This window comes from Phoenix dactylifera, chromosome 9 (assembly GCF_051530095.1).
Source record: "Phoenix dactylifera cultivar Ajwa chromosome 9, Ajwa_hap1_PhDact_Kaust_v1.1, whole genome shotgun sequence".
NCBI classification, from domain to species: domain Eukaryota; kingdom Viridiplantae; phylum Streptophyta; class Magnoliopsida; order Arecales; family Arecaceae; genus Phoenix; species Phoenix dactylifera.
The window spans coordinates 5445725-5470064 of NC_143198.1; the positions used below are offsets into that span (position 1 = coordinate 5445725).

The 24340-nt window shown below is 35.1% G+C and overlaps 1 protein-coding gene and 1 pseudogene across 5 annotated transcripts; both read right to left on the reverse strand.

Moving 5' to 3' along the window:
* Positions 1–2382: 2382 nt before the first annotated feature.
* Positions 2383–16018, reverse strand: LOC103705392 (coatomer subunit gamma-2-like). Of its 5 annotated transcripts, none has more exons than XM_039115699.3 (18): positions 15817–16018; positions 15305–15399; positions 15143–15193; positions 14920–15033; positions 14630–14830; positions 14447–14548; positions 12177–12284; positions 11873–12106; positions 10857–11107; positions 10594–10765; positions 8056–8211; positions 7867–7917; positions 7221–7361; positions 6954–7151; positions 6691–6822; positions 6430–6603; positions 3327–3566; positions 2383–2869 (listed from the first exon to the last, which is right to left on the reverse strand). In XM_039115699.3, the coding sequence occupies exons 1-18, from the start codon at positions 15860–15862 to the stop codon at positions 2675–2677; spliced, it is 2661 nt and encodes an 886-aa protein (XP_038971627.3). In that variant the 5' UTR covers positions 15863–16018; the 3' UTR covers positions 2383–2674. The 5 variants fall into 5 exon arrangements, 3 of the variants coding, with proteins under 3 accessions (XP_038971627.3, XP_038971626.3, XP_038971628.2); XM_039115698.3 differs by having other exon boundaries at positions 15305–15402; positions 15817–15975; XR_015968678.2 differs by lacking the exon at positions 2383–2869 and adding an exon at positions 5331–5420 and having other exon boundaries at positions 3426–3566; positions 15817–16003.
* A 5263-nt stretch (positions 16019–21281) lies between these two features.
* Positions 21282–23336, reverse strand: LOC108511223 (proline-rich receptor-like protein kinase PERK1; annotated as a pseudogene).
* Positions 23337–24340: the final 1004 nt, after the last annotated feature.

A 24340-nucleotide genomic window follows, 5' to 3' on the forward strand; every position in this document is an offset into this window, starting at 1 on the left:
AGATGGAAGCTATGATTTTTGGATGCGTCGAGCCTAGGCAAACCGCCTGCCAGTATTCAAAAACTTAATAATATGAATTAACACTAAAAAGTTGGCTTGCTATCCATCTTCGAGATCAACTTTTAGACTGATTAGCAAGTGTTTCGGGAGCAATTAAAGAGAGTTTTTATAGAGAGTTCATCAATGCAAGTTGCATGTTATTGTGGAAGATTGTGGGATTGCCAACTGTTTCTTAATAAATGAGGCACCCCGTGGCCAAGAAGTGCGAGCGTGATTCGCAAATGGGTTTTGCAGTTTGTTACTTTACCAGCCAGCGTATAACCTTGGATTACTCTACGGCGGGCTCTGGTCCTCACCTCTATATTACGTTCGGGCTCTGGTCCTCACCTCTATATTACGTTCTTGGAGGCTCTCCAAGTAAGCTTACACTACCTCGTTGCTTGTCTCTCATCCTATTTCCTGAGAGCCGTATTTGATTTAGGTATCAGAGCGTCTATCGGACATGCTATGGTGGGTGGACTTCTTTGTTTTTGCTGTTTTAGCCAGTGTCGGCCAAACTCGTTCCTCCACCATCCAACACCAACTCATGGGTGCTCGGCTTTGGGATCATCACTGATCGAGGGCAGCGACCGCCAGACTATCGCTGCAGAGATGGGCAATAATCCTATTTGATCTCTCCTATTCAGTTGACAGACGAGCCAAAATCTCTAGCAACTCCATCAAGTTGGTGCCTAGGTCGAACCGGTTCCTACCAGCAACATAAAAAAAATGACTGTGTAGATCTTTTGTCAATAACTACGTGGTCTACTTGTCTTTTGTTTTAGCTTTAAAACATGTAGATTTTGTTGAATGGTATATATCCTGGATATCCCAATTTGTATTTAGGCCCAAGACACAACTAACAACTATCACCATGATTCCTTCAGCATTGATTCAATGTTCTGAACTTGAAAGGCGTTATAATTTGCTCTAGGTTTCAGACGGAAGAAGCCGCTGGTCAATATTTGGCCAAGTGCTTGGACAGAGTTATATTTGGTGGTCATCATAAGCTTTGCTGTGAAACTGATATCATAATATGAAGTTTCAAGTGCACCACGATCATATAGGCATCTGTATGGCCATGAGTCCTCACAAATTGTGCCATATCATCTACCCAATTATCCTGTAACCAAAGAACAAAACAACCTACTTCACCTAGTTTCATCATGCAAAGCAGCCAATTTCATCTAGTTTCATCATGACTAAGAGCCAATAGATAGAAGAATGACATCATAAATGGAAAAATGATCTCATGACAATTAGGGCTGCTTATCGTATCTGTAGGGTAACTCAAATTGCATCCATTTGTGTTCCTTTTAGTTGAACAGAAGGGACTGGCGTCCGAGTATGGGTGGTAGATGGAGGCCTGCCCTAATTAGGACTACAATGTTATTGCGGCAGCACAACTCTCGAGCCAAATTCAAGTGTTTAGCAACCTGTTCAGGAGATTCCATATGACTTCAATGTTTTGAACATTTAGAAGTTTCGTTATCGGATAAATAGCCTATAGGCAACCCCTTTTTAAAACCATTCACAAGACAGGTACAGAGGCTATAATATTAGGTTAATTAGGCTCTTATTATTGCAACACTTAAAGAGGTTAAGGAGCGAGGATGACGTTTCTACTAGTTATCCATATAGACAGAACTTGGACAAATTTTTTGGCTCTGTCCCGGATCTAAAATGCACCGTGGCTGCAAGCACATAGGATGAGTAAAATGAAATGTCGGTTTAGAGACATGAGAAAGAAAAAAGAAAAACTGACAGGTTTAGTTTTGGAGACCAGACGAAATCCTGTAAGAGTGGAAATTTAATAAGGACATTGTTATTGCTGTTGCCCAATGGCAAAATGTGCCTTGCCAGATGGATAGGGACATGACGAAAAATATTTAGAAATGTGGCATTTTATTCAAGTGAATCAGATTGCCAATGCCACCTGATGACCTGAATCAACGAGCTGCCAAGTCCACAGCATTTCAGGTCTGGTCTTCAGGCCCGGCCTACCGCGTACTCACTTCAGGTCGAGCTATATTCGCAAACATCATTGAAGCTTCCAATTTCTAGGAGCAGAACATCTCTGCCAACCTCCTGGAGTTACTACCACTACCATACCACAGTATACCAATCTCTTGCTTTTATCTTGGGGGCGAGGGGCAAAAGATTTCACCAGATTTTTTTTTCTCTCTGAGCACCAGTAGAATTCTTCAGAATTAAATTCACATGTTCCGGGACAACAGGTAATATAACCGATCTCAATATCTGCTTTATTAAGTTCTAGATGCACTTTTAAAATCTACACCAATAACTAGCAACCAGAAAAGGCACCCTTTCTCCATAGAAGCGTTTGTCATAACGTGTTCTATATCTGCATATATTGAAATGTAACATCAGTTTAACCAAGGTTTAACAACTTAATCCCATATTATTTGATCACCGAACAACAAATAGAAATACTGGAGTTAAAAAAAAAATTGTATGTCTTCATCTTCAAATAATAACTCAAAAACCCTATTACAAGACTCCTTCCTAACGTTGACCGTCAAGCTAATGTTGCATCGAATCCTAACGCTCAGAGAAACTGATACTCCAAAACGGACACCTTGTGTGGAAAAAGGATATTTTGGTAATGCCGGCATTAGCCACTCGCGACAATTTCATGGATTGCATCACTGACTGCCTGATCTTCGGATCTAACAGCAAGTTTCATTGCAACTTGCTTAGGACCGTCAATCCCAAATGATATTCTAGCTAGCACTTTCACATTGCCGATGAATACACCAGATAAAAGGGAAGTATGGGACCGTGCAGTGCTTGGAACTACATCAGTTCCCTGCAAAAAAGACATGATCAGTTCATTAATGATTATTGCCGTAAAAAATAACTAAGTATTGAGAACAAATACAAAGGTACAGGCTTAAAAAATCCTAGGATGAACTTGTTTATGTGAAAATATCATGGATCAGTATATGAGAATTCGAGTGCATGTTTGTAATTTTTTAAGCAGCACTGAGTTTCTAAAAGTCGAGGCTCATTCATGTTGCAGATTTTGAAAGCAAAGATTTTGAGGAAATGATGCCAAGTAATTGATTCAACTCTGATTTTATACAAGGCATGGAGCTCACAAACTAAAACAGGATAAGAATAAATGAACTAGAAACTGAAAGTTCAGATCTGCGCTATCTGATGAAGCATCATGGCATCATTTCATGAGTACAAACAATATGTAATTTTCTTCTGAGATAATGTTTGTTTGCAATTGAACAATGTTTCTATAGAAAGCAACCAACCTCGCAAGCCTGCATGCCAAGAATGTTGATGACAGCACTAACAGCTTCAGCCAAGCTCTCACGGACACCAAGCCCATATTCATCAACCCGCTCGCAATCTGCACCCATGTTATCCCAAGCATGCTTGAAATTGGAGACTCCTACCTTCAGCATATAATCTGCAGAAACAACTTCAAAATCTTCTAGCTGGTACTCATCTTCAACCCCTTCTTCATCTGCTTCCCCCATGGAGGGATCCACCTGAAGCATGTCTAGTAACCATCAATATCATGCACAACATAGTTTAAAAACTGACCTTGCTCAACCTTGTGCACATGAAATGGCTACAAAGCAAAACCAACAATTATGTCAGCAAATCAACTTGTCTTCATTTTCCTTTTAGATAGACTGTATTGCTCTTAGCATACTTGAGGCACTGCAAGGGCCCACCCATTATATTTTACATTATGGACTAATACAGGGATTACAGTCATTATCTATAGCACTAGGTGTAAGTAGATTCAGAGAAAGAAAAGGGTTGATAAGAGAGTGAGAAAGATCCTATAGCCTCCACAGACCTCCCACGCACCTTCCTATGTGTCATTCATCTCCAACCCCACTTACCATGTACTGTGCCATATAGTCACCAGCATAGGAAGGTTCGGAAAAATAGATCATCTGAAACAGCCATATGTACGTACTGCTGATCTATCCACCATATCCCATGTCAATCACATCCTTGAAACAGATGGAGGTGATTGATGAGAAAAGAAGTGGATGATGATCCATGTCACCATGTGGGTGTCTGAAGGAGACAATTACTCAGGAGACTGGGCACCATGTAGGATAATAGGTGGAGGCAAAGAGAGAGTGGACATGCACCAAAGTGTAGATTGAAGCAAGGGAGCATAGTTGGCTCCAACCTTCAGCAATCTGAGTTTCGCATATAATGGTTAGAATTTACCAAAGAAAAAAGAGAAGCTGCAATCAACTCAAGAGTGCCCTCACCTCCTATGTAGGAGAGAACATGCATTTCCACAAGCTTTAGATTGATGGACAAAATGCGAGCAAGGTGAATTTTGTAATCCTTTTAAAGCCAAAAGATGGACGTCAACAGATGTTTATTTTTATAGACCACATATAAATGGCTAATTTCTTTCTGACTAATTGTAAGGTTGCATTCTCACTCTTGATTTTTTGTCAGGGACAATCCTATTCTATTTAACTAGAAGTTCTAGTGCAAGAATTATTTTGTTTCATCAATTTTTCTCATTAATTATTGGCATAAGAACTAGCAAAGAAGTTCAATATATGAACCTTTTACATAGGTTAGAATTGAAAACTTTCCACTTGGCGCTTTCAGAAAAAAAAAATATAAAATTGCAGGTTTTACAGGGTACTAGCAACCGGACATGCACAATGCACATTTAAGAAAAAAAAATAACAAATAAAATAAGAATACAATTGTAAGTTATTAAATAATATTCAATATAATATAAATATGGAAAGTGAAATTAATAAATTGAACTTACAAAATCAGCATTAGGGAGAAAGTCTAGGAAACATAGAAAATGGGCTTGGCAGATTGGATAGAGTATTCCTAAAATATTTAAATATGAAATTGTTGGGAGAAAAGTTAGGATAAGAGAGAGATTAGTGTCCCATGGTTTAAACTTGAAATTAGTGGGTGGATTAGAGAGATAATGACTGTTTGATGTTAACAAAATACTCGATAAAGAATTAAGCACATTTTTTTTATATTTACTAAAAGTTCCATTGATAACATGATTTTAAGATAACATTTTGCTTAAAAACTAAGGGTATTTTGGTCAGTAAATTTGATAGACAAAAAATATTTGATACATTCCTCGCTCATTTTAGTGTGTGTGTGTGTGTATAACTTCGACTTAAATAAAATATTGCTTATTTTTCTACTCTGCCATATGTAAGCAATCAAAATGCATAGCAGAAAGTTATTACAAGATACAATCGTACACATAAAATCACTTCCTCCACAATACTTACACAAGAAATGCTGTCTAGGCATAACATATTTGGCTTGGCACCAAAAGCATATCAAGACCCTAGTAATGCAAAGTGATTCCAGTGGCGAAGCTGAAAGCCAACATCAAGATTTCATCTGCACTTAAAACCTCTGTTCCTTCCAGGAGGCAAAGAATCATTTCTTAAGCAATCAAAATGCATAGCAGAAAGACTTAAAACTTTGCATATGGGGAATGCAAAGTATATGGGGGGAAAAATCATGGTGTCAATGTTACTACAGACCTTTACACAAAAAAAAAAGAAAGGAAAGAAATGATGAAATGAGAACACAAGAAAATGTTCAAAGAGTTTCACATATAGAAGATAAACTAGTAGATACTAGACTCAGGTCATGCCCAACCCCAACAAGAAATCCACCCATAAGCAATGAGATAAGGCATGTAACATAGGGTATACAAGAGAAAGGATTTTTTGAAAACATGCATACAATTATAAAGAAGAATAGGTTAGCAAAACATATAATAAGCTAAATATATAAACAAGTTTTCTTAAAATTTTTTCTCCTCATATCACTAAATTTTTTCCAATCCAAACAAGCTCTAAATGTCATAAGTCTTGACAAATAGCAAACTGCGAATTTGCTACCAAATTCTTGCTGTTCATCTAAGGACAGATGACAGGTTTAAAAATTCTGAGGAAAAGAAAAAATAAAAACCTGCAAAATGCCCTCATATTTACCCCAGAAAGTAAAGGTTTCTCATTTATTGAAAAATTAGCAATGAATATTTTCAAACCATAAAAACTAGAACTAAGTCTCTTTGGTATCAGAATACCACCTAGAGTTTGAAGCCTAGATTGACGTTGACTTCTAGCAAAATACAAGCAGGATTAGACCTATTATTCAATCTCATAAGGAGACCGTGTCTTTGCCAACATTAGGAAGAGAAAGTAAACAAAAAATGCATCTGTGTCTCTTCCATTCCTTTTTGATTAAGAGGCTGAGCTAGTGATGAAATACAACTAACACTTGCAGCTGTATAAACTTTCTATCACCAAGTTTATTTTCATCAGACATCTTGGCATAAAAGTAGTGGAAAAGGATTCAATATTCTAGACATACCTCTTTGACAATGAATTTTAACAAGTTTGAAAACTTTCCCACAGCAGGAACACCTTCTGGCTTTTCAAAAGCTACAAAACTCTGCCCTGGCGAATCATAGGGCAAGATTTTAAGAGGCTTCGATGCAACTTCTGAAAATTCCTCAGCTTCAGAAGCATCAACAAAGACAGTGACCTAGGAACATTGCCAAAATGGAAAATAATGAAAAGAATTCACAATGTCATTATACAAGCAATACTTATTATGTAAACTGTCTCTTACATTTTCAAGTAGCTGCTCGGGAATGGTGTTTGTACAGTTGTACTGGAATACAACATGCCCATCATAAATGTGCTTGACAACATTAACCGCATATTCTGTTTCAGCTTCTGTCAGCTCCACAGGTGCAGATGACTGAGTAAAAAGGACAGAATATTCAGTAGCAATAGACATCTTAATCCGAATGGCATTAACTTGCTGTAGGAGGGGAAAATGGAAAAGGGTTTCTTCTTTTTTTGAGAAGAGGGGGGGAGCGGGGCGCTAACCTTGAAGAGTTTCCCAAAGCCAGAAAACTCAGGAATGGCCGAAAGAAGCTTTTCAAATGCATCACCAGCCGATGTTGGACCGCTGGAAGGAGCCCCTAAACCACTAGGCTTTTTACCTGGAGCCTTTTTCTCAGCATGAGGTTGTGACTTAACTTCCTTTGGCACAGTAGAGATATCAAAAGGTTCTTCAGAAGCTTCCTGTTTTTCAATGAAAGAAATATGAGGTGATGGCAGACCAATAAATATCAAGTTTCATAGGATACTTACGTAATTCCGTAAACTTGTTTCCAAATTGACAAGAGGCACATCCAATGAGCCAAAGAGGAATTCCTTGACATCCTTGTCAGTTTCACCAACCAAACCGTCACCTCCAAGCATATTAAGATAAAGTGTTGCACGATCACGAACCTATGGTAGTCAAGTAGAAGAAAATGAAAATCATTTAAACCACTACTTTAGAAATAAAAACTTTATACATAAAGACTATGAACATGAGTCATGATGGAAATCTTTATGAATCAGATTTGTCCCATAGTTATGGAGCTCAGCTTCATGAATCCTTCACAATTATTGTGCCTAACAAGGGTTTCTACATATGCATGCTAATCCATGAAACAGGGCAATTTAAGATCAAATGGAAGATGGATCTTCATGGCAGATATAGTAGACAGAAAATCTGATATGCATAACAAATATCTCTTTCAGAAATGGTAGATTCTGTCTAAGCTGCCTTCTATACTATGCAATTGGATCAAGTCTATTCATAAAATAAATGTGATATTCAGTTGGATGACAATGAAGATTGAAAGAGGTTCCCTTGATAAATTTGGATGCCACAAGCTTACCAATGAAATCATGCAGCAAATTCATGATTTTGAAGAGGAAATGAGGTACCTCATACATTTAAGCTTACCTCATCATCACTATCATAAAGGCAACGCCTCAAAAGAACAAATATGCGAGGCTGCAAAAGACATTCACAACAGATACAACATGCATGAGTAGCTGATCATCAGCTGAAGAAACTTGCAAATAAAGGGGGAAGGAATTTAAATAGAAACTTCCAATTAAATAGGGAAAAGAATTTGGAGCAGCACAGCACCTTCAATGAATCAATCAAAGCACCAAATTTCGCCAATGTACTCACGGCACTAGCCCGAATGGTTGCATTTTCAAGTATAACCCGATTGTAAATGTAGCGAATATATTTACTAGGATCTGATGTCTTTGGCCCTTCATTTCCCAAAAAGTGAAGAATCTAAAGTAACATTTTATCACAAAAGTCAATCAGCAAGTCAACTAAACAAATCAGTGGCAATATATAAACACCAATTAGCATCAAAGCTGGTCGTTTCTATATTAGAATTTTAATTCTGATATCCATATATGCAGAGATCCATAATAATTCTTCTTCTGACAGAATAAGTAGCATATAACACCATAAGAATAGCCTCAATCTTAACCATAAAAAATTTGGCTATATGAATCAACTTATAATTTGTTAGGGGGTATTTTGTTGCAGAATAAGTGGGAGGATATCCCCATAAATTCTTGCCAAACACCTTATAATAGAAGCTTATAATGTGGCGCAGGATATCCCCTGATTTTCGTGGAATAGGCTTAGGCCCTGTTTGGGGGAGCTGTTGGCAGTAGAGCTTTTGGAAGTAGAGTTGTTGGAAGTAGAGCTTTTATAAAAAGTTGTTTGCTGTTTGGTAACTACATTTCTAAAGTGTTGTAGCACTTTAATATGTATTTGGTAACTAAATTGAGAAAACTTTTGTATGATAAAATTACCATAAAAGATATTGCATAGTATTATACAACAAAGCATAATAAAATATAGCATATATTAATATAAATATATGATATAGACAATAGTATAATATTACTGTAATGTAATATAATATTATTATAATATAGTAATATAACATTGTATATTATAGCATAATAATTTAATATAATATTAAATTATTTAACATAACATATCAATGTATTATGATATAATATACTATAATATTATATTTATAGTATAATATAATAATAAAGGTACAAAATATTATAATTATTAGCGTACATTAATTTTTCATAATATAACATAATATTAAATTATTTAACATAAAATATTAATATATTATGATATAATGTAATATAATATTATATTTATAGTATAATACAATAATAAAGGTATAAAAAATTATAATTATTAGCATAAATTAATTTTTTATAATATAATATAATATTAAATTATTTAAAACATATTATTGTATTATGATATAATGTAATATAATATTATATTTATAGTATAATACAATAACAAAAGTATAAAATAATAATAGAAAACAAGAATATCTTTTTTTGCATGGAAGGGAGTTTGATCCATGGCTAGAGTTCTTTGATAGAGATCCAGCAGATTTTTAAGTTTATAAAGGAACAAAGTATGTAATTGTTATATTTTATTATGGTATTTTAGTCAAAAAATAGCTTTCCGACAAAGCTCAAAACAGCTTTTTCGGAAAGCTCCAAAATGGAACTTCTTCCAAAAAGCTATTTTTAGCTTTCTGAAAAAGCTAAAACAGCTTTTCGAAATTTTTACCAAACACCCTTTTTCATCCAAAAGTGCTTTTGGAAAGCCAGAAAGTGCATTTTGGTCTTCCAAAAGCTTCCCCAAACGGGACCTTATACCACATTGCCTATATGTAGTACTCTGTACGGTTATGGTCCAAAAAAATAGTCAACTTAGCATCGCACCACTGTATAACTAGCCTGCTTAGTATCGTATAGCTGCATATATGAGCCCACTTGACATTTTTGGAGCCTCATATACAGCCACTCTTATTTGGGCTCATGTAGATGAAGTAGGTTCAAGTTGATGATTAGGTTTGATAGGGTCTTAGGCGGACTTGATATGGACATTAATAGTGCTAAAATGTTGATTATGTTATAATTAGTGTTAGATATTGAGTAATAAGCTCTTGTTAGTTGTCATTGTTTTGTTATCATCCATCCATAAAAAAATATTTTCATGATTATTGTTTTTATTGTACTTAGCATATTATATTTGTTTTAAATAATTAAAAAAAGTAACCACAATATGCACACACATGCAACCGGCATATCGTATAAGCACTACACGGTCCCTTGACCACCTGCATACAGCAGCCGCTTTTTAAAACACTGAAAGAACCAACTCACAAGTAGAAAGGTTAACATATTTTATGGTTTAAGCTCATGCAACCAATAAACAACCCTCATTGCATTCATCATATGCTAAAATTAAGCATCAAGGAGCAAGATTATATTATACAAAGTCATTTCCCTGTTGAAAGCTCAAAAGCTGTCGCTTCTAGTTGCAAGCTTCCATGTTAAACTCCTCTTCAATCCTAAGCTCAGTAAATTTGATACAGCGATGATTGTTCCTTGCTTCCATTTTGCACCTCTAACATGAACAATGCATAAATGTCTTGGAGGCATTTCTTGTTTTGATTATGGAGTCTAGCCTTCATATTTTATCTTATAACTTAGGACATGCAACTATAATGTATCCATTCTGAGGACACAAATGATGGTGCAGTCAAACGGGAAACTCTAGCAGCTTAATTTGTCCCAATAAGAAAAGAAAGATGAATTAAATAATAGTTACCTGAGTTGACAAATATGTGAATTCACAATCCTCAATAAATTCACATAGATGAAACAAGCCACCTTCTTTAGCTTCTGGTATATCTTTGATGAGGATAACTATAGAATCAACAATTGCTTTCTTATATTCAAAACCTCCTTCTTCTCTAAGAATGCTGCTTAAGAAGTTCATCCTGGATAAGATATTAGAATAGTAAATGATTAATCATATTGTCCTTAAAAATAAGAAAAAATCCTAAGCTTGTACAAATTGAGGATACATACAATGAACGATACTTAAGAGGAAACTTCAGGCACAAAGATCGTATAGCTTCCACAACGACAATCTTGAACTCATCAGCAATATCTGACATGAAATTGGTTATTTGTTTCATCAAGCGATCTACACTTGATTCATTGCCAGTTTTTAGGAGTGTCGTTATAGCAAGAGTAGCAATGCTCCTGTTTTGATCAGAGATTAAGCTTTCCATGTCAATATTACAATTGGTAACTGCCAGAGGATGTGTCATAGCAACCTGAAAAATATCATTAGAGTAACAGCATGACATATCAAATTAGAAAATGTTGATAAATTGAACAGATATACAACCCAGACAAACAGCTAGGGATATCTAGTTGTGATAGTTTTGCAATTTCACTAACCAAAGTAATTTTATTTTGTACTGCATAAAAATGAAAGTGAGGAATAAGTTACTAACTACATCTCAGTGATGGTTCATTTGAAAAGGAGGTAAGGGGATGAAATAAAAATTCCGAATGAGTAATATAGTAGTTGTCTTCATTAATTGAGAATTACAGATATCTAATTGTTTGCATATGTGTAAAGTCTAAGTATTTTATAAGTCAGTTGCAGAACACTTATGAATGACTGTCTAAATGGTCACATGGTTTAATCGCACATCACTTGCTAAGGCAAAAGTTATAGAAACATCAAACCACATTGGGGTCTTGACCATATACTGATAATCTGGATTTGAAAAGGATACCTGCACATTAAATATGAGTTTCTTCATGAAAGTCCTTGAGTATTCTTTTTTTTGTAAAACAAAACTCATAACTAGTTGGAAATTCCATTATGAGGACAGAACATTGGGGGCAATTGAAGAGTTTTGTTAAGAGGAAATCCATATGGCATGTGCATCTCTTGCTTAATTGCAAGTAATGTTTGCATATACTTGACTTACTAAAAAGAGACAAAAAACAATTCCTTCTTGAATCTACGCAATATAACAGAAGGGTATAATGAGGTTCGCTTTTAGGGAAAAACATTGAGAACCAACCTTATTTAGAGTGCGAACAGCAGCAAAACGAAGGACTGGTTTGGATGAACTCAAAAATAACTGTAAAACAGTGATTGCAGGTGTCAACTCTCGACTGGTCACGCCACTCAGCTCTGTTATTGCTCTTGCAGCTTCAAGTATCACCATTTCTGCTTTGTGTCGCAAACAGGATTCAAGAAAATCCAAAAAAGGACGTTCCCCTGTTTGTGTATTCACACTTGACTCTCGAATAACCTGAAGATATGCTCTTTAGTTTCCCTTATATCATGTATGCTTTAATATTATTGAAGTAAAAGACAATTACCTGGCTAGTATAGCGAATTAGAAGGCACTGGGCTAGGGGTGAGCGGACAGACCCTCTAGTCAAGCTCGTCACAAGCTTGCTAACAGCCAAGCGGTCATTTTGCCGTATCTGCCAGTTTGGAAAAAAATCTGCAATTCATATGTGCGTCCAAAAGGTCCTATTTCTCAGAATGCTCAATAAGTGATGTATTTCTAACAATTTGTGGCCCACAAGTTTGTTTTATTACAATCTCCCCATGAATTGCCATGTAACAACTTAACCATAACACTGACAAACATAGATTTAGCAAAGTCATAGCATGGAAACACTAAGCAGAGCTTGGGTAACAAACTAAGAGATACATGTATTTTTGTATGAATATTTAATGAAAGTAGTGTTAAGGAATCTGCAAGCCATGAATATTAAAGAAACAAACAAAATGCAGTCCGCCCAGTAATTACTAAATGAAATTTTGGAATCAATCCAGCATAAAGCATGCCTTACATCAAAACCAACTAGATGATGGATTCGTATTAGAAGGGTAAAAGAGGTCAAAGAGCAAGCAACAGGATGAGTTAACAAATTTTCTCATTTTCCCTCTTTAAAATGGTCTCCCCTTCATTTCAGATAAGAATCTTCACTGCACAAGATCCAACTATAGCATGCCAAGAGACCATCTGTTGCGCTATTTCTCTTTAGCTTTTCAATCTCAGAGTATTGAAAAATATGTATGCATACAGAATCAGTACTCAGAAGAAGCAAATTACAAGGTGAAAGTTATAGATTGACGGGAGCTCTGATCCTGTTATACATGAAGTATCCTGCTCATAGTTTTCAAGATCATTTAGACTCTAAAATTAATAAAGGCATGTCTTGCAAAAAGGATCAAGAAATCAACTGCAAAGAGATCTAGATAGCGATCCATGAATTGGGAGCACAAGAAGAGGCAATAAGAGAAGCTTAGGGAGAAATTCCCCTCTTGATTATAATACTAGGAAACAAGTTCCAAGTAAAGCTACTCATATTTATAGGGTTTGGCATTCATTATCTAGCATGAACGTAATGGAAAACTCTAGTCTTCAAGGAAGCATCACATGGATACTTCTAAGCTACCAATACTTGAAGAAATCGGATACATGTCCACATCAGATACATATCAGATATCAATACCTGCTGGATAATTTTAGCATACATGTTCAACACATCTAGAATACATGTCACATACTTATTTCGAGTATATCATTTTTCAAAATTGAAAAAAAAAAAGACCAGATATTTCTCAGATATACCCAAGATGCTTTCCTTCCGAGAATAAGGCTAAAATCCTCTGCAGAAATAAACCCTATTAAGGCTGAATCCTCTGTCAACAAAAGCTTCTCAAATTTCTATTTTTCCAACTTGCTCCCGGTTACCTGTCTAAAACTGGACGTACTTGTACATGATTTAGTCATTCAGCTCGCCATAAAATAAATCTACCATCAGAAACAGAAAAATATCAAGTTCCAGCATTGAAGATTCCAATATCTATAGCTGTGTTCTGAAGACATGTTTGCCCACCCTGCCCCTCCCACAATACCCAAAGCTTTTGAAGACATGGGGTCATGAGTGAATTAACTTCATATCTAAGACAAAACTATTTTTTCAAATTTAAGTTTTCTATAAGCATATATGCTTATCAGATAATGTGTGCCATAAATAACAAAAAATTATGTGAAATCGGAACTCACTTCCAAACATGCAAAAAAAAAATGAATTTAAGTTTTCTATAAACATATATGCTTATCATATATGCTTTAAATTTAATGTTTGAATTGTAATAAGAAACATCACTTTCTTTAAATTGCTCATCAAGTCTTAACTACAATGGTGAGAGTTGCTCATCCCCTTTAAACCACAGCACAAGGTGATTTTTCACCCAAATATCATTGATAGATCCTTCTTATAACATTCTTGACAGATTTCAAATCCATCTGAAAACCCCTATAGTATGTCATAAGGTTATACCCTTGCCACAGAAAAATAAGATCTTAAAACCAAAACAAAAACTCTTATTTTATTCTTGCAGTCTTGAATCTTGGTACATGTCTTGAAGCTATCCACCCTTACTACCGTTGGTGATTTCAGAATATCAGTGAATAAGATTCAAAATAAATAATATCATCATTCTTGCAAATCAAACTCTTCTGAAATTCCTCGAGAACATTTTTGTTCAAAGGTTACAACAAGATAGTGAAGATCTAGAAGTTTTTTGCAACTTGATCATGGCAACAGATAGAAAAAATTCACTGCACCTGGTGAAGAAGAGCCAATGCATGAAATTGTACAAGAGCAGCTCTTGACTGGACAGCTTCCTGTACCTCATTGCTCCATCTTTTCACAATTTCTGGATTTGTCTGTTTGTAAAAGTAATAAAAGTAAGAAGTTTCTTCAGGCAACAAACTTATCATTCATGACCAGTAAACACACCATAGTACCTGAAGTAAGTGAATACCACTAACAAGAGCGGCACTGGCAACAACAGGGTTCTTGTCAACAATGGCTTGCTTCAAGTATCTCTCTATTTGGGTAAGAAGGGTGCCATCAGTAATTCTACAAAGAACACGTATAGCATTGGCTCTATACATGTCGGTCTTGCTATTCATGTCTTTCATCAATGAACTTGTGACAATTATAACCTTCCACGTACAAGGAACTTAGTCAATACCAAATTATCATATAAATGTTAGACATAGAAATTCAGGCATTTAGAATCTATACGTCCAACCTCATCTGCAGATGGGGAAAGCTCCTTAATCATCAAATAAACCATTCTCCTCAACCCAGTATCCTTGGATTGGAATAGTTTTGTCACAGCAAAAAATACTTCCGTGGCTTCAATCTGCAAATTTTTTATGAGAAAAGTCCACAATATCTCAAACATGAATCTGTAAGCAATCCAAACAAACCAACATAGTTGCAGAAAGAGAGATATAGCATCAAGAGCTTACCTTGGTAAAAGTTTCTCCTTGATTTAGCAAATACAGGAGCTTTGTGATGACCTTTACATTACAAAAAATCAAACAGCTCAGTTATAAAAATACGCCCACGTATAACAAAATAGTAGATATATAGAATTAAATCATAGATCAAGAAGTTTGTAGCTTATTAACCTGTGAGCATCTTCTGGCATCTAGCTGAGGATCGTTAAAGACCCTGGCTTCTTGAAGGACTGCACCCTTCTCAATACCCATAAACGGAGAGTAATCTGCTACACACGATGGCAGAACAACAATAACACCATTATTACTTTTCAAAACCACAAGTTTTCAATAAAAAGACAAACTTATCCTCGACAAATAGGGATCTTGCCTCAGACGCCTCAGATCCGGAGGCAATAATCTCTACGTTACAAGAGAATTGACAAGAAGAAATCTAATCTCGTACTCATAACACGAATAAATCCAACATTTGCATCAATCCGACAATAGAAACGAGAGGTCTCGTACTCATTACCAGATCAATTGCCGGGATTTCAGATCCAAGATCTACGGATCTGAATCCGAAGCTATGGATCTGAGAGATCTAGCACTTGAGAACCTCGAAGAAACGAATTCCTCGGCGAAATCGATTCGAGAACTGAGATCGGCAAAAGGAGGGGAGGTTCTAGGGTTTGGAAACCAACCTTCGTCGTCCCGATCGTCATCCTTCTTCACGAGAGGCTCGGCCATGGCGGAACCGCGCGAACGCGGGGGTCGGCGATTCGGAGAGAGGAGAGAGCTCTCGCCTCCGCGATGCGAGTGAAAGTCGAGGCCCTCCGAGTTGAAACGGCAAATAGAGACGCCGTGTAATAAGAAGAGGCCAGCCCACAGTCACCTAATATCGGCAAATAATATGTCGACATCTAAATATGGATGCTTATTTTAGAGGTGGCAAATTAAGATCTGACCACTAGCTAGGACTAGATTTAGACTAAATAAGTTTAATCCATTGACATGTTTATTAAACAAATCAGATTCAGCTTCTAGATTTAATCAATTTAATAATCAATTCACGTCAATCTATTTACCCAAATCATTATTCGCGAAGTCCAAGCCTTGAGCTTGTTGGAAAAGTGTCGAGCACATTTCCATTTTCTCTTTCTTTTCTCTTGATTCTTCCTCTCTTCGCCTCATATTCTTTGATCTCCATCATTTCTTTCCTCTTGATTCTCTTCATATCTGCCTCTTTTTCTCTTTTCTCATATCTCATTCTCATCTTCTTGATGTAATAGTGGGTCTATGGTGGAAACCCACAATATTTCAAATAAGGATTCTATAGTACAACATTGGAAATAAGGATTCTATGGTGTGGAACTTGAGAGACAATTTCTGATTCTTTGCAATTTCAGATGGAAAATAGGGACTTTACAAAGGTCGGAGAAATCATGGTTTGGCTTGTAAAAATAAACCCAAGCTTGCCCCATAATATGTAAAGGCCTAGGTTTGAGGTTCTTGGACCCGGTGTTGTCGGTTATTCTTTTGTAGACCTGAGGATGACTTAAAAAGAATGTCGTTGTCAAAATCCTAACCAACAAACAAATATTATTTTTTTACTCTTACCATCCTCTATTCGATGAATAGTGGTTGTAGGAGGTCGATCCACAGAGAGGCGATTGGAGCACACAAATAAAGAATATAAACTCCATTAAGATTCATGGCAATATATTTTTTTTCTTTTTTTTAAAAACAATTCCTTGAGGATAGTTGATAATCTCTAACCAACCAGAGCTAGTTTTCTATTCAAAAATAAACAAAAGGAAGAAAGAAAACTTTGCAATTAAAATTTGATGCAGAATAGGGGTCGATTTCTAAAGACAGAATATAAATGAAAACTGCAAATCAAACAACAAAGAAAAATTTTAGAGTTATCTTAAAACTAAAAATTTCAGAACACATAAAAATAAATTGCAGAATATTAAATTAAAGCTTAGACATGGATTGCATAAAAGAAAAATTAATAGATTGCATAAAAGTAGAAATTAAACTGAACCTAGAACACGGATTGCATGAAAGAAAATTGATGGATTTCATAAAAAGAAATGATTACAAAAAGTAAAAATGAAAATAAAGCCTAATGTTTCTTTTCTTCTGTAAATAAAAAAAAAAAAAGTAAAAAAAAAAATCAAACAGAAAACTTCTCCCTCTCGGTGAGACCCATGCCTTTTTTTTTTTTTCTTTTTTTTTTCTTTCTTTCGAAAATAGTGCTCCCCTGTTTCTTGGCCCCAACTGAGAACTCCCCCTTCTCTCTTTTCTTTTGAACCAGAGCTCCACCTCCCCTCAGCCGATGGCCTCTCCCCCTTTTATATGGATCTTTCCCACCCCTTCCAGCCAGCGTTGAATCCCCTGATGGAGGTGTAACGGATGCTCGTGGAGGAGGTGATTCACGGATGGCTGAATCACGGGTGATTGCAGATGAGATCGCTGGAGGAGACGATCCGGATGAGCTGGGATCACGGGATGCTGATGGAATCTTGGGCTACTGGGAGGCGGACTCGGGAAAAGAGGGATGCGGAGAAGGCTGATCTGGAATCATGGCTTCCAATCGTGGAGGATTGCTCGCGGAATCACTGGGAAGCATCACGGGATGTTGAGAGGCTGAGAGAAGGACGTGTGATCCTTGGATGCGGGGCTGGAGCGGCTCCTTGATGGCGAGAAACAGGAAAGACTCCGTGGGTGTTGGGAGGAGCTGCAGACGGACGCCGATCCGGAAGGAGCTGGGATGCTGGATGCTAAGATTTCGGCATGGGATGCTGAAGACGTTGATCACGGAAAAGATTGGTTGCGGCTGGAATGCGGAGGGGGTTAGGAGAATGGCTGGATTGCTCCGGACGACTTCCTTCTTTGGACCACGGAAGGAACGGACGCGGGATCGCTGGGATGAGGCGATCGTCCGGGTTGCTGGGATCACAGAATCTTGGGCACCGCGGGATGCTGAAACGGAAGGGAGGAGACGCTTTGACGTGGAAGAGGCGGACGGGCACGGGATCCTTTCTTCTCCCCTGTTTTCGCACGGGATGAAGCTGGAGATCGCTGTGGGGGAGATAGGCTGATATGGAAGGATGTGGGAGGCTGGGGTCGAACCCGGGTCACCCGCTGGATACTGGGAGGAGCTGATGAATTGAAGGCTGGATGCGTGTGGAGAGTTGGAATCTCTATTTCGGAAGAGTGCGGGTGCTAATCCGAAAAGGAAGAAACGCGAGGATCACTGAAAGATCGCATGCGGGATCGGATGCTTGGGTGCAAATGTGCTCGATCAGATCATGGCATGATTGGGCCTGCGCAGTTTGGGACCATGATGCATCTCTCTAAACCCAATCTATACCAAATGCGCATTTAAACTTTAATTTATAATAACCTGTGCCAAACAAAAATATAATATTAAACCAGTGAATTTATCATTATCAGTCAGCAATAACACTAATTTAGTTGATATGTAGCTCGCACTTTTGTGCTCACATCACCCAGCTTACTAAATCTCAACTAATTACCCATTTTATATAAAAACCATTCATATAATATTAGTTTCACCCCTATATCCTTTAATTGTTGTGATATATAGGTAGTTGGATGATAAATAAATGCATGTGTCAATGTATATATATACATCAATGTTGATCATTTAATACTCAGAGGCTATAGATAGTTGTTGTAATGTATAAATACATATTTATCAATGTATATATGCATAAACATTGATTGTAAATATATTGCACACTAATCATGCAAGGGTGTAATTATTTCATTAAAAATTTTAATGTTGCATAGATCATGTACATGTCGACTTGGGTGACATGTCATGAGGTATGTCATTTCACATCTTTCTATGCATTGTGAGATCATCTTAAGGTTTGAGTATACATCAGAGATAGCATTTAAACATATCATATTCATATATTTTATGATCCCCATTAATGTGGACTAATTTTTAGTTTGCTCGTTCATCTTTTTTTATTCACAATAATTTAAAATAAACTTGTACAGCATGTGCATCTTGCCAATGAACTTTTTTCAAGTATGAATAGAATTAGCTTCATTAAATCTTCGGTCTATATTCTTTAGTATCTAATGGAAGCCCAAACCCTACCATGTCTGACCGAACTCGATACATATTAGGTAAGATACATGTGTTGATATAGTCAAACCAGACTCCAATACTTGGGGCTTATGATATTTAAAAGCCTAGACCTACATCTTACCCAATCCTTCCATGGACAGGATCAATAACAAACTTTAGACTTGAAGATCAAATAGACCCAGGTCTGAATTTAATAGATCATGGACCTGACTTTGTAGCACCTCACTATCATCATCAAATACATTTTTGATGTACCACTTTGAGTTATTATGCAAGTTGAGGCTTTTTTTTTTGTTAACCTTAGAATTAAAACTTTCTTCCAAAAGAAAACTAATGATATACAGTAGTTACATATCTCCTTTTCATACATTCATGCAACTCAAACATTTCTATGCCATACATGTGACACACCCAGAAGTGAAGTATAACGCCATTCCTATTTAATGTGATTTCTTGTCTCACAGTTAATTTTTAGGCAATTTTATAATTCTATAACTTAGGCCATCCAATCATGCATAAATGCAATCAGTAAAATACCGCAAGATACGGGCAATATTAAAATATAGTAATTAAAACTAAATAAAATAAAAATAAGGGAAAATGGTGATTAGATTGATTGGTGTATACAAAAGTTCTTTTCAAGGTAATATATGATGCATGTTCTAGATAATAGTTGTAAAAGTATTTTTATGTAATTTATATAATTTTTCAAACCCAATTCAAAATCTCCATACCTGGATATTTTTAGAGCTTCTTACAAATCTAACATACATGTAATCGATGTTTCTAGATCTTTTAACTTGACATAACCTAAATATCATATTTGGTAGAATGTAGACATCCTTCTTGACCTACCTTTAGTTTTAATTGAACTAATATAACTCGAGCTAACCTCATCTAACTTACTAAAACTTGCTTTAATTTTATTTGGTTCTTTTAACCTGATCCGATGCAAATGTAATCATATTCCATAAAAGCGCAAACTCTTTTTCTAACGAAACTTTGGTCCCACTTGAACCAAAATAACTTGTCCTAATATAATCTAACAAGACAAAAACTTGAGCTTATATTAAGACTTTTAGACTTGGGCAATTAAGTTAGTTGTTTAGTTAGGTCAAGTATGAATATTTTGTTGATTGAATTAGGCTTGTTTGCTCTAACTTGAACACCCAAAATTATATTGAAGTAAGTAGAAGCCTAAGTTCATTAATAGGGAAATGAATTTTCTTTTCTATTTTTTTTTTCTTTAAATTTTGAGTATGCATTATTTAGAAAAGATAACGAGGGCTAAGGTTCAATTTGAAGGAATAATTCTTTTTTCCTATTCTATTAACTTTGGCTTTTGACCGAATAATAGTATGATGAATTTCTCTCTCCTATTCGTTTAGTAGATATAAAGATAAAGAAGAGATAGAGAAGAAATTAGCTTATAATAGGAAATATAACACTTGCTTAGCCACATTGAGGCTTCTAACCTCATCCATTCCATATCTTTTCTAGAAGGAGAGGGAGCATTTTGACACCATATAGCTTACTAAGAAATACAAACGCCCATTTATTAGCATCTAACAAAATTTTGCCAAATCATCTATAGCATTGAGTCTATGATTTGTGTTTTCCTATAAAAAGATTCAAGTCCGAGGCCTTCACAACTAAATACATTACTTTTTCGATAGATTAGGGGATTCTATATAAAGAGATGAAAAGAAGGCATACAAATTATTGTAGAAAATACTTTGTAAACTTTCAACCCAAGGTTTTCTATTTGAACATTCTTTACTCAGCATGAAAAATATATTAAAAGAAATATACAACTGAAGCACACTAGATTTTTTCAAATAATTGTCCAGACCTTTTTTACTTTACTTGAAAGAACATATACCCAAAGCTAGAGCCATGTCTTCCTCCATATTTAGAAAAATCATCGGGCACATACTTTATAAGCATCAACTTAATCATCACTCATAAACTAATTATAAAGCAACAAACCCATTTCATTATTCACTCCAATGGATGGATGTATTAGACAAATGCTTAGAGTAGAGAATAAGTTCTATGCTTTTTGTTTCCAATTGAATTCAAATCATTAGAAAATATCCCATCACTACTTGATGTTGAATGGTGGTTTGCATATTCATCTATGAATCTACTATACTCACCACTATATTCAGGACTAGCGAGCGTCATTTTTCTAATTCGTCTTACTTTTTCATTGTATGAGCCTGAATCATATTTCGAGCCTGAGCTAAAGAACATGCTTTGACCAGGCCTCATTCCCTCATTCAAGACTTCAAGGCAGCATCTATTTATAAAACATCTTTAGTGTTATAGCATAAATTTCAAGTGATTATAAAGCAAATTATAGTCCAAATTCCATATGCAAGAATAATTAGGCAAGGAGAATATTATAAAACTAAAAGGCTACAAATGGTTTTCTAAACTCTAAAAGAATTTAAACTAAGGAGATGTATTAAAGAATAATTTGTAGAAATAGAAGAAAACTAAAGAGATGTAAAATATCCCAATTATATTATACAACTTAAAGTTGAAGCTTGCTAGTCACTAAAATAATCAATCGTTTGATATTCCTTGCAATTTTTCATGAAGAAATCTATTCATATGTCACAAGTAAGTTATTAAATATGTGGAAATTCAATTATCTAAGTGCAAAATACTATAACTTTATCTAAATAGTTGAGTTATTAACAATTCAAAAAAAATATGATTTTATTTTTATCTCTATATACGTGACTCATTTTGGGGCATCTTTTTGCAGAATAGCGAATATTAGATGCAGCACATGCTACCATACGTGCCATTTCTATTGGATCATAGTTGCCATCCAAACATGGATCAACTAAGTGATCATAGTCTTCCTCAGCTAGTGCACGTGATGGAACAGGGCTTGCCTGTTTGAATTTAGTAAACAATGAAAATTATATATAATAGATACATAACTTACTTTTTTCATACTTGTTTTGCCAAAAAAATATATTTTCATAATTAAGACTAGCACACTTACCCAATCTACCAAACTGTCTTCCATGAATGCATGATTGTTGTCATCAGACCTTCGTCCAGTTATCAACTCCGAAAGCACCACACGATAAGAGAAGACATCAAATTTCTCTGTTAGCTTGCCACTTGATGCATACTCAGGAGCGAAACACCTAATCACTGGGGAGAGGAAAAATAATATCTCAAAATATGGTGATTACATTTGAATTTAAAATAACAATGAAACAAGCTACTCCATGAAACATTTTTCTTACCCAAAGTTCCCATGATACGTGTTGAAATATATGTATAATTGTCTGATGATAGCTTTGCTAATCCGAAGTCTGCAACCTGGATTAATTATTGTGCAAGTAAAGCTTTCATAGAAGATTTAGAATTAACTAACATGTTTAGATAGTCTTATGTAAATCTACATGCTATTATGGGTTTGCTAGATGGAGTAGATAGTTAATCCCTTCATTAAGTGTCGACAAAATTTTTATTTAAGTTACTTAATTCACTCATAAGAGAGCAAGCTACAAATAGATGTGAACTCATATCATTATATGATTATGCTCCATATGGGAGACTTAGTGCATTGATGATCCCTACATCTATTTTTTTTTCTCAAAAAAAAGGAGGGGAGGAGGATAATCTTTAAACTACTTTTGAAGTTCTATTAAAAATTTTTCTCATATTATTTTGTTTTCTAGATATGAATTTAAAATATAAAATTACTAGATATGAAAAATTAGATATTGTGATTATATAGCCTCTCCAAATACTAAACAAGTAAACATATAAAGATTAATGAAACTTGTAGTCTAAATAATTTTTCGAATGAGTTGTCTTACCATTGCTTCAAACTTATAATCCAAAAGAATATTGGAAGATTTGATGTTACGGTGAATAATACGAGGATGTCCTATATGTGGATGATATAAGTCAAATGGTTAGCCATATATTAATCTATAAAGGCTAAGAAAGAAGTAAACAAAATATAACAAACAAAAATTATTCATAATATTCATGTAAGTAAGCAAGGCCTTTGGCCAATCCTAATGCAATCTTAAGACTTGTAGACCATTCCATCACCGGAAGACCCTTTCCTGCAACAAAATCCAAGTGATTTAGCAAATTATTCAAGCTATTTTGTATAAAGTTTAATACATGATTACATGAACATGACATATTAAGCAAACTTTTATAATGATCGGTGGAAGTCAAAAAATATATATATATATTTAGATATAATGTTGAATAAAGAACTACATCAAGGGACATAGGCAAATATTGTATAATTTCACAAAGCTTGCATTGCTTGAAAGAAATTCACTAATGGCTATACTATCAACACCTAGATAATACTTAATGATCATAAATAATGTGAATTCATTGGTATCTAAGAAGCGTTAAAATAATCGAGTGCCATATAATTGTACTTCTATTAGAGATTTTGCAATCAAAGCACATAATAGCCACAAATAGAAAAATTAATAAAGCATATCAAAATAAGGTCAAATAAGAATTTTTTGCCTATCTTAACTAATATTTTGACAAGAGATAATGCATCACTTTCCCAAGACCAACGCCATTTTTTTATTTAAAAGTAGAGAGATCATTACAAATGATCAAAAACATAATTGTACATAATATAATACAAAGGACGAGGAATATGTACACAAAAGAATAATCTCACTACTACTATAATTAAATTAATGAAATAGAAGTAGTTATAACATTTTTTGAACTGCTAAATAATTTTCTAAATATTTGCCAATTTACGTCAAATGACTCATTAGAAATTTCCAAACTAATTGAATCATTTATGAACTACAAAAAGGTTTGCATATTTCATAATTTATAGCTACTTATTTAATTATATCAAATAAATTTGTGAGCATTTGGTGCTATTTTTTATTTATGTCATCTATCTATCTATCTCTCTCTCTCTATATATTATCTCAATGATTTGTAGTATATGATACTGAATATATAAAGAATATCAATCTAATTATTTTAGTCTTTTGAAATTACTTTCAAACTTCTGATAGAAATTTAAACCTTTTTCTTCCAAAATTTAATTTTTTCCCCTT

Bases quoted from the DNA above. Each gene is read 5' to 3' on its own strand.
- LOC103705392 (XM_039115698.3), bottom strand. From the start codon at position 15,862: ATGGCCGAGCCTCTCGTGAAGAAGGATGACGATCGGGACGACGAAG. The intron at 11,108-11,872 runs GTTGGTTCTCAA...GATATTTTTCAG, and splicing joins CTGTTCGCACTCTAAATAAG to GTTGCTATGACACATCCTCT. The intron at 6,604-6,690 runs GTAAGAGACAGT...CAATGTTCCTAG, and splicing joins CCGAGCAGCTACTTGAAAAT to GTCACTGTCTTTGTTGATGC.